The sequence below is a fragment of the Leiobunum rupestre genome, chromosome 10 (assembly GCF_980474605.1).
Source record: "Leiobunum rupestre chromosome 10, qqLeiRupe1.1.hap1, whole genome shotgun sequence".
NCBI classification, from domain to species: Eukaryota; Metazoa; Arthropoda; class Arachnida; order Opiliones; family Sclerosomatidae; genus Leiobunum; species Leiobunum rupestre.
In genome coordinates this window covers 39,192,438-39,209,443 of record NC_143393.1, presented here as the reverse complement: position 1 = coordinate 39,209,443, position 17,006 = coordinate 39,192,438, and the positions used below count along the sequence as shown (strand labels likewise).

Sequence of the window (17,006 nt, the reverse complement as noted above, 5' to 3'; positions counted from 1 at the left end):
GCCATATTAAGGCATGTGCCAATTGTGCCATAGGGGCCCCGAAGGTGTGGGGGCCCCCGTCTTCAATTTTTTCTTTTAACATTATTTCAAGTCCCAAAGTAAGATCTGATTTTTTAGGGGCCCCAAATTCTACTTGGCACAGGGCTCCCAATATTGTTAATCCGGCCCTGCCTGTATCGGTGAAACTGGTAACTGTTGACGATTTTGTTTGACGATTTGAGAACCCGCTCGAGACAACCATCCCTGTATGCTTATTTAATCCATACTTTATTGTCTAAGTGATAAAAAAACCAATATCTTGTTTAAGCCTTGAGCATCATCTTTCTCGTGATACTTTTCAATTTCTTGAGTATTAATATTTCCTTAATTTATAGTGAAAAACTGTGGGCGTATCATTCACCTCAAATAGCTAGGCTAAATGGCTAATACCTACAAGTAACTATCTGATACAAAGACGGCTCTAACGTGTGAAGTACAATATGTAGAATAATACTAAAATAAAATAACTACTTTAGTTGCGCAATAAAACTTTAATTAAAAACACTAATTATAAATACATTTGATTAGGTTCGTATTCTGTTCAGAGGAATCATAAGTATCAGACCCCAAATATGGCCGCTAATTTAATTAAATCAAAATACTCCGAAGAATTTTCAAAATTCTTGACACCACGAACGAGGCTGATCACTCCGCGTAATCGGTGTACAGAGCCGTACCTTTGACTGTACTAATGGGATTACGCGTAATCTTTGAAGTTTCTGCCTTTGGCAGTGCTAATCTAAGCGTAATCCGGTGTACAGACTTTCTAAAAGTGGTTAGCCCCTCGACCACGAAGTATTTTTCGTATGAGAATTGTTAGTTAGTATTAAAATAATCAAAGTTGGCGCGTAGTTCATAATAACGCCAACGTCTGCTTAGCAGACGAAAATTAAGTCGTTTATAAGCTTCTCCCGTCGGCCGCTACGTGGCTCGATATAAACTGAAACTGTTAATTATAGCAGAACAAAAACTGTTATTAATAAGGGAACCGTACGCCAGAAAAGGTATTTGAAAAGAAAATACACGGGGCATCTACATTCGAGTAAGTCCAAGCTTCAACGCCATCCCCACTTTTTCGAAAGCAAATTTCGACGTAGTTCAAACAATTAAGCGAGGAATTGGGTGTAAACGGGTCTTTGTTTAAACTAGAACGTCCCACGTAGAGGTTTGGGGAATATTTCTTACGAAGCAATTTTTTGAAATATAACTTATAACAATAGATATTGAATTTGCTCACAATGAAACAGGAAACTAAGAGTAAAAACTTAACTGAAGTATCACAAGATTCTCTTAGAAATTTGTTCAGTAGCCCGGTACGGTTGGTCTGGCGAATTCGTTATTAATGATTTTTAGCAGCCTACTGGGCGTTCCTCGGCTCAATTAGAAAAGGATAAAACTGGCTTTGAGTTTGAAAAAAAATCCATTAATCAATCTCCACCTCAAACGCGGTTTTAATTACAATTAAAAGACAACGGCAAAAATATAATATCAAAGTGTAAATTTCTATGGACGCCCAAGATTTAAAACGTACTAGCAACGAACTTCGACCAGTCAACATTTACTACAGGCGGATACTTCATGAAAAAAGAGCGGTTACTTATTTACGCTTACCATTTTACGTTAGGTTGAATAGTTGAATAAACAAATTGTTTTCCCCACCGACGAACTTGTTTTACTCTTGTTCGAATTTGGCGTCTGCTTCAGGTACACTGGGTGATAGTGAAACAGCAGCGGCCTTTGAGAAAATAACAATTTTGGTCCTTTTTAGTATTTTAGTATTTATTCTATATGTTCGCAAAGTGTTGGGTGGGTTATGGACTCCATAAATGAAAATATTCCTAGGTATGTTTTAATATATTTTATATTTTTTGTGGTGTAGTTTTAAGGTTTTCTTTACGTGGGACAAGGCCTATCACAAATAATGGCACTATCAAAAGTTTGCATATGGTACATACCTTTAGATATACAAGAAAAGCAATTTATCTTATCTTGAAACTTTCAAAATAAGTTTCAAATGTTTAACTAATAATTTTCTAGTTTATTAAATAACTATTTAACCTAAAAAGATGGTGAAACGATCGAAACCGTCTAAGTAAAAAAAAACTTTAGCAGGCGACACTTTAGACGAAACCGAAAAAAAAACGGGTATTACGGGCAACTAAAAAATGCCTCGGTTGGCAGTACTCCCAACAGTAAAAAGTTAAGCGCCGGATTTACGAAAACACCTATTAAGGTTTATTAGGATTGCAGGTTTATCTAAGATTGTATATTTTACTTTAGTACTGTCCGACGAATAAAATTTTCTTCGCGTAGCCTACATTACCAAAAAGATAGTAAAATCACAGAAAAGCAATATTCACACATGCTCCACTAATACCCGTTATACCCCGACAGCCTATAGAGTGTTGTCGTCTGATACGATTTTGAAAACTTGTAACGTCACAGCTGTAGTGTTAATAGTGGCCGCCATGACAGTTACCGTTTTTTATCAATAGGCAAATTACAATGGTGACGTCGCAGGGTTTCAGACGACAACACTCTATACATAGTTTGCATCCCTACGTCATCAATTACGCAATTCCAAGTATAGATATATGCACCAAGAATGAACCGTACAATAACGCCATTTTGCTGGTGTAGATTTTTAACTAATATGCGAGGGTTAACAGTTTCAATCGTCTGTTTGCGGATTTTAATTATTTTAAAATGAGTAAGAATTTAGTTTCACGTTAAAAATGGTTACCTGCCTTGTTAAAAATTGTTCGATTTGTTCAATTAGAAAGACAGACCGAATATTGTCATTTTATTCGATACCGAAGGTAATTGTAAAATGGGTCACCACAAAGGCCTAATTTGATAAACCTTTCGTAGATATTCCTGCCGTCATTTATTTAAATAACCCGGGTTTAAAACCTTATCTGGTTTTGCTTAAGGCCCATAACGATATTATTTTAAAAACTTTATTGCATATAAATCTAATTTTCGTCAGTTTTGTCGCTTCAATGAGATAACCAACAAAATGGATACCTATTTAGTAGCTATCGGTGAAATGTTTTGAGTTTTTGACTCCCCTCCCGGTTTCCATGGAGACCTTAGGCCCCTCCGTCCGAAGCAAACTATACATAAGTGGCTTCCACTTTGAGATATTTATTCCATTTTAGGGATTTTTAGGGTTCTTGAATGGTTCAATTTCAACTTTGACAATCTTCCCTCAATTCGTGAGAGTAACAGGTCGATCCCACTGCCTGTCATGGCGATTACCACTTATCAACTGCAAACGTGGCGCCATTCCTAGATTCATTGCTGAACTATTAATCAGTAAACTTGGCTTCAGAAAGCGGTACTGTAATTACGAAATTTCGTCTACTATAACTGGAATTTTATAATAATAATAATTATTAATAAATTATTTCAACTCTAAATCTGTACATTACAAGATAGACTGGGTTAAGTCTTCTTAGATTTTTAAGCCCTAATTAAGCAGTCATACCGAAAACAAGGTTTACAGCAGCAACGAAAAATTAAAACTAGGACTAACAGGTAATTAAAAAGATCAATAGGTTACACATTTGTTATAATTATATACCATGATTAAGTGAATTCGAGAATCAGTGGTGCACCCATGATTTTTTTCTGTTTTTTTTTTCTGTTTTGAAGGCTTAGGTCATGCATATTTTCTTTTCTTCCTGGTGGAGGGCCCGGGCCCCCCTGGGTTCGCCACTGTTGAAAATATATTCACCATGCGCGTTTCTTCAGGGCTTTATAAGTTTTAATATCATCTACCTTAAGAGGGTTAACCTAATTTAGTTCTTTGTGGAATACAGAGTGTAGTCTGTGACGAGTTTTGGATTGTATTATTGTAACTTTACTTTTATTTTGGAGATAATAATAATTATAATAATCAGCTAGGCAAATACCCAATGCACCACCTTAGGGCCAAGTCATAGGTGTTGTCTTCAATTATTTTAAATTCATTATGTAGTTCGTTGTTGGTAGATTTATATATAAATACTAAGGAGCTAAAATTTACAATTTGCGTTATAGTTAAGATACATAATTATTGGACTATAGGCTTCGTCGGTTTCAAACGAAAATGACACGCAGCGCCTCTCGTGGCGAGATCACCCGTAACTTGGTTAAAAACTTTTCCCCGCTCCCATTGAAATTATTGTAAAGTTGGCGATAATTAAACGTTAATTAACCCATAAAATGATATAAGAAATATTCCACTGACAATTTTTCCCGTTTATATGAACTTAAATGTAATATTAAATCATCTTGAAAAATCGTTTATCGCTTTATAACATTCAAAAATAATATTTTTAACGCGCCATGTAGATAATCGAACATCTGCTCGTCTAGGTAAAGTTTGCGTTGTCAACGCGCGTATTAATCGATTGCGTGAGATGGCAAATATCCTACTTGAGATTCAACTTGCATTAGGTTGAATCTCTAGTATATTTAAGGAAATAATTAAAAGTCTAATATATGAAGCAAATGAGCTTTACTTCTAGTTTCTATTTGCTTTTATAATACTTATTGGAAAATATAATTCAATTAAATATACTAGGTGTTTATGGATTCTCGAACTATAGAAGTACATAAATAGTGTCGCGGCTGCTAAAAATAATCATAATAATAGTACATTCATTCTACAACTGATAAAAATATTTAAATAAATGCTCTATGAAATATGCTTTTGATATTTCAATAACAATTTAAATTAATTCAACTATCTCTAAGCCGACGGACACTTCATTTTCACGTTGGAGAAAACGGTCTCACTGCAGTTCAAAACTGAACGGAATAATAAAACGAATCGTTGCTATGGTAAACTACGTTTTTGTAGTGTTTAACATAATTTTTGGGTTATGCAAATGACACATTCTAGCGTGAATTACGAATGCAATAACCGTCCATAGCCTTAATTTAAAGCTACGGTAATTACATTCCCAACCTTGCAAATCCAGCGTCGAGACGGATCGTACCAAATTCGAACCGGAGGAAATGTCTGCGACAGACCCCATTTCGTTGATGGAACTTTCACTTTCGAGCCAGCTAAAACTAAACGAATTATTATAAAAGTGGGACTTCATATTGACAAAAAAAAATGCAGAAGAGAAATCCGCTGCAAAAGGTGGTAAAAAAACCGCCGGTAATTACAGAAATGAGTTATTCCGTCGAAACAAAGTAGGAGAAGCCCTAAACGCCAGTTATAGACTCTCTTACAAAAGCTGTTGGCCCCTTTTTAACCCGAATTCGAGACTAATCGCCCTGCCAGTAGAGAGATATAGGGTATAGCTTCGGAAGCTCGCATCCACACCCTGGGTCTCTGGCGCAAAGGGTTCACGCCCTTACCCCCAAAAAATATCTTCAGATGCTTCCGCGCGACACAGTGACATTTGCGAAAGAAACGCGCGTTCAGAGTTAATACGAGCTAATTTCAGCGGGATCGATTCCACTTTCGCCTCCTTTTTCACTCGCTTGCCTGGAAAAACAGGAGTGATTACCAATTCCTCCCTATTAGCTAACTGTTACATCAGCAACAGCGCCACCGAAGACACCCACATCAAGAAGTACCCCGCTCCGGAAAATGGTATAAATACTCCAGCGTGAACCGTTATTCTTCAGTCAGTCATCCAGCTTTGGATTCGCAACAAGTGCCTTCCTCAATAGGATTATATACCTCCACCACCGTTTCGAAAAGATGAAGGTGAGGATACGTTATTCAAGAGGGTAGCGTTCGGGACTTCGACTAAACGATGTCTTCTAGTATTCTATACGGCGAACGTAGTCTGTTAGGAAGACTTCGCTTAAAAACTATCTCCGTTCTGTTCTTTTCAGATGTCCGTAGCTTTAACAGCCCTCACCGTGGCTCTGGTGGGCCAATTGGTCCACAGCGCGCCGGGAGTCATCCAGACCCAACAAAACGTAATCACTCAACCTCAGGGACAATACGAATACGCCCAAGCTGCCGCCGCTCAGAGCGTAATTCAAAATTGGCAAATTCGTAACCTCTAACTAATATAATTCTTAACAACGATTATATGATTCGTTACGAGCATTAACTATCCGGTTGAGGATAACTAAATACCATTAACTCCATTAATCCTTAACCCAAAGTCCCCCTTGACGTCAGTTTCAAAAAACTAATGAAGTTTCTTTTCCCGGGTTCCTTTTAGTATGGTGACAACGCCAAGCCAACTCCCTACGACTTCGGATACGAAGTCAAGGATGAGTACGGAGCCACCCAAGCCCGACAAGAATCCGGTGACGGTTCCGGCGCCGTCAAGGGAACTTATGGCTACACCGACCCCAACGGTCTCTTCCGTCAAGTTGACTACATCGCCGACGAGTACGGATTCCGCGTCAACGTCAAGACCAACGAGCCAGGCACCACCAACCAAAGCCCCGCTGACGTCGTCCTGGTCGCCGAAGAACCACCCGCAAGCGTCTTCGTTCAGAAAATCCCCATCCAACAACAGAAGGTCGTCGTAACCCAACAAGGCCCACCAAAGGGAGTCGTCGGACTCAGGTATGGTCGCTTCAAATTCACTCGAGATTATTGTCTAAATTGTACGGGTACTAACGTATTGTCAGTCGCTTTAGACCCGTCCCCGTGGTTACCCAAGCCCACATTCCAGTTCACGCCATTCACCAAGTCGGTGCCACCGCTTACCACCCAATCGCGACGCACGCCACCGCCTATCACCCAGTACAGGCTCACGCCATCCATCAAGTCGCCACCCCAGTTCACGTTGTCCACGCTCAACCGCAAACCTACTACAGCCCAGTAGCTACCGCCACCAAGGTCACAAAGGTCATTTCCGCCGCTCCCACCGTCGTCAAGACCTCCCCCATCGGTGCAGCCGTCGTCAGGTAATTTTCCCTCTAACTACATTCTTAATAATTTACTAATTCACGCTTCTTTACAGATCCTACGGTCCGTACTACGATCACTAAACTAGGAACTTCGAACCATAGTGCCAAATATTAAAATTAGACGGAACGTGAACTTCTAACTTCCTCTTTACCCAGCATTCTTGTGTATTTTCCTATTTCTCGGCGCCTCGCGCTTTTCAAGTCAGGGTTTGGACTAAAACGGATTTTCAATGGATTTAGAAACTATCCCCGGGAAGCTTTACAGCGTGAGCTTATTTATTGAGGTGTGGAGCTAAATTATTCACGAAAATGGTCCGGTGTTTGTCCCTAATCGTTCACTCGTCTGTGTCTACTTTGCTTAATTCGTCGTTAACGCGTCTTTTTTAATCGTGTCCGCTCTGTCTGTTTCTGTCGGTATATCTATGAATGCGGTTTGTGTGTATAAATCAATTATACGAAATTATATATATTGAATAAAGTAAATTATGATTATTTTCAAAATGAAAACAAACTTGTTTGGTCTGAAATGTTTATTTGTTAGATCAGAATTTCAACTTCCATCCCTCGCAAAATAAGCCAACTTTAATAATGGATCAAAGCGTTTTTAAAAACAAATTATAATAAATAAGTTAATAAACCAAAATAATACAGAATATCGAATAAGGAAATTTCAAAAAAAATGATCCAATCGATGAAACGATAATATAAGTCATTAAACGGCTTAATATCAAGTTACGAAGTCCTCTAACAGTATTATTAAATATAATAACGGGTCTAAATAAATTCAATTTGAGAAGTTACAACTATAAAAGATATCATGGCAGTAAAGTTTACCTTTGTCAAAACAGCGGATTAAAATAAGACACGGTCTGACCCAATATTTACAGGAAAACGCAGTAAACTGAAGTAGCCAAGGCTTATCAGTATACCGATAAAGAAAGTTTGGTAAATAACGCGAATATTTGGATAATTTAAGGCTGTTTTTAAGGAGAGTTAATAATATAGGGGTTTTAAAACTGAATACTTTTGTTTTTAACTGTCAGCCATTTTGGTTTTACCTGCAAAATTTTGGGAAACGTACTCAAAGCACCCTGACTTCGAGAAAGTGAAAAACCTCATTAGAGTCAAACCTTAATGAAGCGTATCTCGCTGTACACCCACTTTTGGGCTAAAATGGTTTCAATGTTTCTTCCCACACGAAAAAAACTATTTTTTGCCCAAGATTGAAGGAAGCCAGCCATTGAAGCATAAATAAGACAGATTTAAGCGAATATATAGCAAATAATTATCTTTAATTGCCATGGAAACAATGATAATCAAATTTACCTCATTCTATATTCTATTAATAATGTTTCGGTCCCCATCTCTCAACAATCACAATGGGACAATTATAATTGTTTTAAAAATTATTACGGGTGACATCCTAACAGAACAGTCATTTCATAAAACGGATCAATTTTGAATACTTTAAAAACAAAGTAAATAATAATTATTAATTCTAAATATTTACAATAAAATGTCAGCTAATGTTATTTAAACCAAATTCTGGTTTTTTTTGGTTTCATTTCGTAAGATTTGAGGAAGAATTGGATCAAGATGTCAACTATGCCTCCAAATTAAGGCGCGTCTGGTGAAACGGTGATAATGACGTCACGTGAAATGGATCAGTATTATTTGAAATCGGGGTTAATTTTTAAATATCGAGAATGCGGGATAACAAGATGCTATTGAACTATAAGACCTCAACAAAAAAACTCAAATTATATTAAAACAATTAATAAAATACAATAACCTCAGTGTCCCGATTAGGAATAATATCACTTTTGTATGAGTACTTTCTAACCCGCCTTCACAAATTTATTAATTGAAGAATAAATTAAAAATATATCACCAAAAAAATAAATCCAAGAATATAATAAAATAAATGAAAAATGAGAACAGACCAAGCGTGGAAATGGAGAGAGAGTTTAATTAAAAACAACAAAATGGGTCCTTTTGTTCCGACTACTTGTCAACAGGGGGCCACACCCCATTTTATCCCCTACTCCATATGTGATCGCTCATAAATTTCAAACGTTTTATTTATGTTGGAAAATATAACTTTATTATTCGGTACTTCGTGAAAGGGTAACTTTAACGTTGGAGATATATGGGTTTACGAAATTAGGGCATTCCTGAGAAAACATAAAATTTATAGACTTATATTTTTATACACCGTGGAATTGTTGCTATGGCTTCCGCGTACAGTCATCAAAACGTTCACACCACTAATTTAGGTATTGTTTGGAGTTTGATGTGTAAATTCAGCATATTATATAGTATATCGTATAATTCTTATATTGGACTGTTTTGGGTTAAAAGTTTCAATCGTTAATTTTGCTTCGATTTTAATAAATATTCAAAATCTACTTGATCTGTATTATCAAAATAAAGAATAAGATGGTATTGTTTTATTTTTAAAACAAATATTTGCCTATATTAACTGGACATTGAGGTTAGAATAAATTTAATAATGGTTTTATTATGGATATAATAGAATATATTATAAAAATGGAATACAATAAAACAGTGAAATATTTGTGCTAATTGTATAATGTAGATATTTTAGGCCAATATGGGTGGTACTGTTCAAGACATAAGGAAGTGGTTTAAAAAAAATAAATTCAAATTTAAAATTATATGTAACATTTGAAATCAAAGTATTAAAATGAAATATAGTATTTGAAATCAATGTATTAAAATGAAATATAACATTTGAAACCAATGTATTAAAATGAAATATAACATTTGAAATCAATGTATTAAAATGAAATATAAAATTTAAAATAAATGTGTTAAATTTAAATATAAAATTTAAAATAAATGTAATAAATTTAAATATTAAATTTGAAATAAATGTATTAAAATTAAATATAAAATTTGAAATAAATATATTGAAATCAATTATAAAATTTGAAATAAATATATTAAAATTTGAAATAAATATATTAAAATTAAATTTAACATTTAAAATAAATATATTAAAATTAAATATAAAATTCAAAACAAATATTAAAATTAAATATAAAGTTTGAAATAAATACATTAAAATTATATGTAAAATTTTTAATAAATATATTAAAATTAAATATAATATTGTAAATAAATACATCAAAATTAAATGTAAAATTCAAAATAAATGTATTAAAATTGAAATATAATATTTGAAATAAATGTATTAAAATTGAAATATAATATTTGAAATAAATGTATTAAAATTAAATATAAAATTTTAAATAAATATATTCAAATTAAATATAAATGAAAAATAAATGAAAATGTCGACTGTAAATGTTTCCCCAATTAATAAATGACACACGAAGCGGCTAAAAAATGGTGAAATGTATTCGGACAAACGTGGAAAAGGGGCCAAATGAATCGGACAATGGATTGAATGAAAAGACCCGCGAACAGTCTTTCTCATTCGAGGAAAAAATGTCAACCCCTTTCTTCAAAACGACACCTAAACTCGAGTGACACAACGCCAAAAAGAAACGCTCAATTTCGTAAGACGGTATCGCCTTGACCTTAGAGTCGTCCCCGCAAAAGACAACCAGGTAAAAAAAGGAAACTTAAGCCCAAGTAGACGAGGAAATCTGGTGGAAAAAGAATGAAATCGGTTAAATATATCTCGTTTTACGAGCAAATTTGGTTCGATCTCGGACGAGATATTTCCAAGAGCAAAGCCGATTAAAACGAAACAGGGGTGTGGACGCGAAAATTAACTTAGAGAATATATAAATAACATTTTTTACCTCGGACAACGATAAGAACAATCGTCCAAGCGAGACGAAATGGGGAAACTAAATTGGGGGGTTTCTATTCGTTATATTCGTGAAAAAGTGCTCGAAATCGAGAGTATAAGCTGAGGGTTCTGCCGCGGGAACGGTATGGGGGCTTTGGATAAAAATAATTGCAGTTGAGAAGGAGACAGTCGTTGTGGGTTTCCCGCTCACTACTCAGTGCCGGGGAAAGAAAGGTACCGCGGACGCCGACGGAGAAATCCCCCCATGCTTGACCTAATAAAGAAATTGCCGCTTTCATTACATTACACTCACCCGAATATAGCCGGACTCCTCCTATCTCTGATTGGGGATACCTTCGACGCTGAAGGGGGAAATGCTATAAAAGTATGGTGGTTCGACGACCAAGCCATCATTGATCGGACATCGTTCCAACGGAGAACTTCTTACTAGCGAATTGGGTTTTGGATTGTGGTGTTTCGAAAAAGGATTAATTTACGCGGATCGCACCATGATAGCGAAGGTAAGAAAAATATCGCCTAAAGAGCAACCATTTGGATATTTCGTGAACGGTTTAATTAACCATCGTACGCCGTTTCCAATGAAATCAAATTTATTTTACGATTTCGAGAGATAGAACGGTATCAAATACAAAGATCACTAAATTTTCAAAGTGATCGAAATTTCCCAAATCGAGAGATCTTTGAAATTGTTCGTATAATTTGTTTCACTTTGAGGATTTACGCATTCACAACGGCAAAATCTAATTGGAAAATATTAAGTATTTTTTTAAAGTTCTATCTTACGATAGATTTTAGCTGGATCTTGTCTTTTTAAGATTTTAATGAGGGTTAAGCGAACTGTAGCTTTATCGACCTCTTGAGAAGTTTCATTACGTTTATACTTTCAGTTGGCACTATTTTTCGCCTTATCGGCTGTGGCTTTGGCAGGATACCACCACGAGGAGCACCACGAGGAAATTGTAAATATTTGCCATTCTTAGATAAGAATCCAACTCCGTGTTCCGTGACTAAATCTCAACTCGCTAATTCTAGCACGCGCCTCAACCCTACGCCTTCGGCTACCACATCAAGGACAAACACGGCAGCAAGCAATACAGAGAAGAGCAAGGCAACGGACACGGAGGCGTTAAGGGCAGTTACGGATACACCGATCCTCACGGAATCTACCGGAAGGTGGACTACGTCGCTGATAAGTGGGGTTTCCGGGCCGACATCAAGACCAACGAACCCGGAACCGCCAACCAGAACCCAGCCGACGTGAACCTGCACGCCGACCCCGTACAAGTTGTCTACCACGAAGGACACCACGGAGGAGGAGGAGGAGGAGGTGGAGGACATCACGGTGGACACGGATACTAAAAGGCAAAACTACCCGATAAGGTACGCTCAACTGTCTTCAAAATACCTTTAACTGATTTAGCTTCGGGTAGAATTAGATAAGTTAAACTTTCACTTTTGCGTTACTTCATTAGACACCTAGTGAAGATATAGCATAAACGTATAGCAATTTAGCAATAACTTAAAGTCTCCCAATATAGTTAATTTATTCGTTTTTTTCTAAAGCTATTGCATTAGGAAAATATGAATTATGATCAAATATCCCTACGCAGTGTTAAACCTACTTAAACTTAAACGATAGTTGTTCAGATAATGTTTCGAAAGTTTCGAATCTAATGAAATATTAGACCAGCTATAAAAGCTACGATTTTAATTATAGATTTATAACATAGTTATATTTAATTCACTTAATTACGAATCGGTTATTAAGACAAAGGATAGAGAGGGAATAAACATCGCTTCGGTGCACACGCATTCCGAGAATGAACATCGGAATTAGCGATTCGAAAATAAGTTTTTTTCATACACGAAAGCAACCGTAGCGTAACTAATTTTTAAGAGAAAAAATCCTATAAATCTCTCCAAAATCCCCTCGCTAAATTTAAAACGGAAGTAGATTAAATTAACATAAACTGAACTTTTGTTTTCTAAATGTTTTTCAGAGGAAATGTGCTACACAATATACATATTAAACGCTCGAACTGGTTCGGCTCTCTGCTATTCTAAAAGTTCTCCTACTGCCACAAAAAATGTTCTTAGTCTAAATAGGGATATGTTACTTTTTTTTTCGAACAAGAGGATTTTTTTAATTCTACACTCTTTGAACCGGCGTTCCACAGTGGCAGGGTCTCAACGCGATTTCCCATTTTCCTCTTCCAATTCAATGAAACCTACCAAGAATCAAAAACCAGAAAACCAACACTGTGTTTGATCACTTAAGCGCTTGGTCGGTAACTGCTTGGCTAGCGAACTGGTTAACCGTTTTCAACTGTCTCAAACAAATTTTAAATGTCTCGTTCGTTTTGTGATATTTCTTACTACTACAGGTGACACCTTAAATAGCTAGACATTTTGTAAATAATTATTTTTTTTTAATTTCCTTTGATTTGTAAATATATTTAAGTTATAGTAAAATAAAAGTTTTTGTATTAAATAATACCCGTTATTCCATATTTTTTTGCACCTTTTATCCGTGATATTGGATATGAATACCAAATTATTCTAAAATATGGAAAATATCTTAATTATTTTCCTTATTGAAGCGAAAGTAATATGACTAAATTAAGACTGAATTTTAATTTATGCGAAAACATTTAGGAACCTTATCCCACACAAAGTTTATGATAATTTCACTTTTATTTCCTCATGTAGCTACCAAAGTCAATTTATCAAATTTGTTTAGCTTATCGGTTATTTAAAAATGATAAGGAAAAGTGATCACTTTTTGAGAAAAAAACCTGTGAAAATTAAGATCTAGATTTCCGTTAAAATTCACCCAAAAAGTTGAAACTTTTCCTGACATTCGAGTTATTTTTGCTAACTCGGAACCTATTATTCTTCATCCTTCAGCGGAAATAAATCACCCGAATCGAGGTACGAAGATGCGACGCGGATAATTTGTAGCAAAAGTTAAAAGCAATAATTCATACTAGACAGATTATAAAAATAAAGTTAGAGCGCGAGAATATGAGTCAAGACCCGCAGTGGCGTAGGGACGGGTTGGTACAGGGGTACAATGTACCACCTTAAAATTGTAATGGCGCCAAATTCGTCCGTAAGGATTGAGATGGAGGGCGACAAATTAAATATGCAAGCTGTACCCCCCGCGATCCAAAACATTCCTACGCGCCAAGAATGTATTTTTATGACTATTTAAGGCCTTGAGGTCTCTTAGGGCCCGGTGCAGAGACGATTTAAAAATTATCGTAACTTTACGAGGATTGTAAAGTTACGAGAGCGGATTTACGATGTCGTAAAGTTACGATTTTGTAAATCGAAATCGCGGTGCAGAGACAAGTTTTCGGGCTCTCGTAAATGACGAGTCTGGTATTTGGGAATCTGTTTTTGTTTAGGCTCCGCCCACTTATTGATCAATGAGAAAGCGTTATTTTGACGCAAAAATTTAAACATTTGTTTGAAGGCTCAACTCTATTTTAAAAGTTATTTTTTTGTGATTTTACACATTTTAAGAAAACAAGTTAGCTGAAAGTATTTTTTTGAGAAAGAATATGGGGAAAATGAAACCAGGTGAAGAGAGACAACCAAACTTTAGTACAAGAGAACTTCAAGCAATTATTAATTGTTTGGAAGCTAGGCCTGATTTATTGAAAACCTACAAAAGTAGTGAAGATGTGGAGAAGGCCTGGGCAGAAATTGCCCACGAAATTGCCTGTATATATGGGTATGGGCCTCATAAGAGCAACAGTAAAAATAAGAGCTAAGTGGACTGATTACAAAAGCACCGTTAAAAAAAGGAGGTGTCCGTTTGCCGTTTAATAAGTGAAGCTGTGTTGCACGGGATTGAGGAGTTGATAGTTCACAAGTCAGGCACCAGGTTGGTTGTTTGTGCAAAGCTAGTGTTTTGAAATGAAACCACAATAGTCTAATTAAATTTTAATTAAAAGCTAGAAAATCCTCCATTGTAACAAGTGAAAATATTTCAGTGTAGCACGACTCATTGGCACTCCTAACTCTGGACTATTTCGGGTTACTCCCCTCAATATGCCAGCAAGTGTGGGTGGTGACGCTATAGATTTTTCACTGAAGAGACATGGTAAAATGGGCTTAGAAGTAGAATCACAGTTTCATTGGTTAAACATAATCTTGTTTAGCTTCCCAAATTGATGAGCTTGCATGAGAAAAGAAGTTTAGAAATATGGAAGAGTTGGTCGCAGATATTGGTACATTTCAATAAGGTCACGTAAAAACTAACCAGTCCTTTACCTTATTTGTACTCTCATAAACAGATGCAAGAGCAATGGGTAGTGAAAACCCATTTCCTCCACCTAGGCCTACAATGAAACCTATAGGGCACAGTTTCTTGTTTCAAAGGCAGATCTGATACTGATATCGTTGTTCACATTTTGCCAGAACAATCTGAGTACGTGATTTTCACAGGTTTAAAGCTTGGTTCACATACGTTAGCAGCTTTTCCATTTTCTCTGTGTTCTTGCGTTCCACAGCACTACAGAAGGCCGAGTGGGAAATGAGAAAATACAGAAAATTTATCCCAGTGAACCAAGTTTAACAATTTGAAAATTTAAAAAAAAACTTAAATTGGGTATTAAATTTTAGTGGGAAAGACTTTTAAGTTAAAATGTAAGTACATTATAAAGTAATTTTGGGTTGATAAAGACTTTTGAAAATATTGATAAACTCACTTGACAGTTCAAAAAGAAGTCACAAAAAGCAAACTACCAGACACCCAGCACCTAAGCCTTCTTTAACAGCTGCTAACACCTTAGAAAAAACAGCTCAGTCAGTTGTGAATTATCAAGAAAGGTTAAATGCAATTTTGGGTTCAATACTTTCCGAAATGGTAGCCAAACGGTCACAAGATGCCTAACTTGGCATTGCATTTTCCAATCATTTAGAAAATGCAAATAGAATTCTTATTGGCATTCACTACACTCAAGTACCTGTTGAAAATCTTTACCTAGGTGTTACATCAATTCCACTTCCTAACCCTAAAACATAAAATCATTGATATGTCTAATCTTTCAAAATAAAACTGGTGCAAATTATTAATTACTTATCTTTAGCACTAAGATTGATGTTTTCAAATATATTATCATCCTTTCATATGCATTATTTCCATCTATTTATATTTTGTAAACCACTCTATAAACTCATTGTTCATTATGTACCTCTTTCATTTTTCACAGCTGTTATTTTTTTTACTCTGATCAGCTGGTTTTTTTTTCTAATAAGAAGCCTCCATCTACCCACCAGATTTTTTTCGCAAAATAAAAGGCGCCCTTTTTGAATTTTTAATTATTCAAATAAATTACCATGTTTTCTTTTAATATATTTTTTTATTGGCGAAGAGCAATTAATTTACATTGAAAAAATATTTGAAAGTAATCGACGAATAACATATTATTGAACCAGTAATAAATAACAAAGAATAATATCACAAGAGAACAAAATCATTGGAGTTATTAGAGAAACTAGAGTTTTTAGTTCCAAAATTAGAATCCTTGACCACGTGATTACATTATAAGAAAATTTGTTCTACAAGTATGTCCCCAAATTAAATTTAATAATGGGAGAGGGCGGTTTTAATTTTAAAAATCAAATCATATCGTAGAAAACTGAAATTATTCTTGATGTAAATTTCTTTGTCCATTCAAGTTTTCCACCAATTGATTTAAAATTTGATTAGCCCGAGCATGTAATTGAGCATTAGTGAGTTGACATGGGGGATCCTGTTCGCTTGTGCCATCTCGTTCTTCTACCATTGCCTCGGGCATTTCCACACCCTTGTCAAGGTAGAAATTGTACAAGATGACACAAGCGAATACAAATTTTCAAACCTTAAATCTGGGGCATACAGCAAATTGCCTCCTTAATCACTCCATGATCCTTGATACTGTGTATCTCTCGCCCATGTGGCCGTCACCCATTGTATACTTCCAGTCACGTAAAAATTCAAGCAAATAAGTATCTATAGAAAATAACAATGATTAGAAGTGGCAACATATGAGCATTAAAGAGCAAAAAAAGGTAGGAAAATGTTAAAAGACCAAATTATTTTACAATGTTTTACACTCGGTTATTTTCCCTATGCAAATTTTTTATCCTCCGATGGTACATCTCCTAAAAACTGACCCTATACCACAAATTTTCTCTGGTTTTGTTTTGCACCCCTAGCTCACGAAAGGGGTGAGGTATCTTCCTTCCCAGATATTTTCTTCAAACTTTGCCCAATCGCTTTTCTTAC

General features: G+C 35.6%; 2 protein-coding genes and 1 long non-coding RNA gene across 5 annotated transcripts; 2 read left to right on the top strand and 1 right to left on the bottom strand.

The window, feature by feature from the left end:
- The first annotated feature begins 5,670 nt into the window (after positions 1-5,670).
- LOC149925633 (uncharacterized) lies at positions 5,671-7,421 on the top strand. Of its 3 annotated transcripts, none has more exons than XM_090160218.1 (5): positions 5,671-5,752; positions 5,884-5,970; positions 6,222-6,574; positions 6,640-6,918; positions 6,975-7,421. In XM_090160218.1, exons 1-5 carry the CDS (start codon positions 5,747-5,749, stop codon positions 7,000-7,002), a joined length of 753 nt encoding a protein of 250 aa, XP_090016344.1. In that variant the 5' UTR covers positions 5,671-5,746; the 3' UTR covers positions 7,003-7,421. The 3 variants fall into 3 exon arrangements, with proteins under 3 accessions (XP_090016344.1, XP_090016343.1, XP_090016342.1); XM_090160217.1 differs by having other exon boundaries at positions 5,884-6,027; positions 6,649-6,918; XM_090160216.1 differs by having other exon boundaries at positions 5,884-6,027.
- Positions 7,422-11,107: 3,686 nt separating this feature from the next.
- LOC149925632 (cuticle protein 10.9-like) lies at positions 11,108-13,109 on the top strand. Its single transcript, XM_090160812.1, has 4 exons — positions 11,108-11,226; positions 11,614-11,685; positions 11,759-12,106; positions 12,910-13,109. The coding sequence occupies exons 1-3, from the start codon at positions 11,215-11,217 to the stop codon at positions 12,083-12,085; spliced, it is 411 nt and encodes a 136-aa protein (XP_090016938.1). The 5' UTR covers positions 11,108-11,214; the 3' UTR covers positions 12,086-12,106; positions 12,910-13,109.
- Positions 13,110-14,665: 1,556 nt separating this feature from the next.
- Positions 14,666-15,857, bottom strand: LOC149925631 (uncharacterized). Its single transcript, XR_016477028.1, has 4 exons — positions 15,592-15,857; positions 15,445-15,523; positions 15,008-15,248; positions 14,666-14,912 (listed from the first exon to the last, which is right to left on the bottom strand). It is a non-coding gene; the product is annotated as an uncharacterized LOC149925631 (long non-coding RNA).
- Between the last annotated feature and the right edge of the window lie 1,149 nt (positions 15,858-17,006).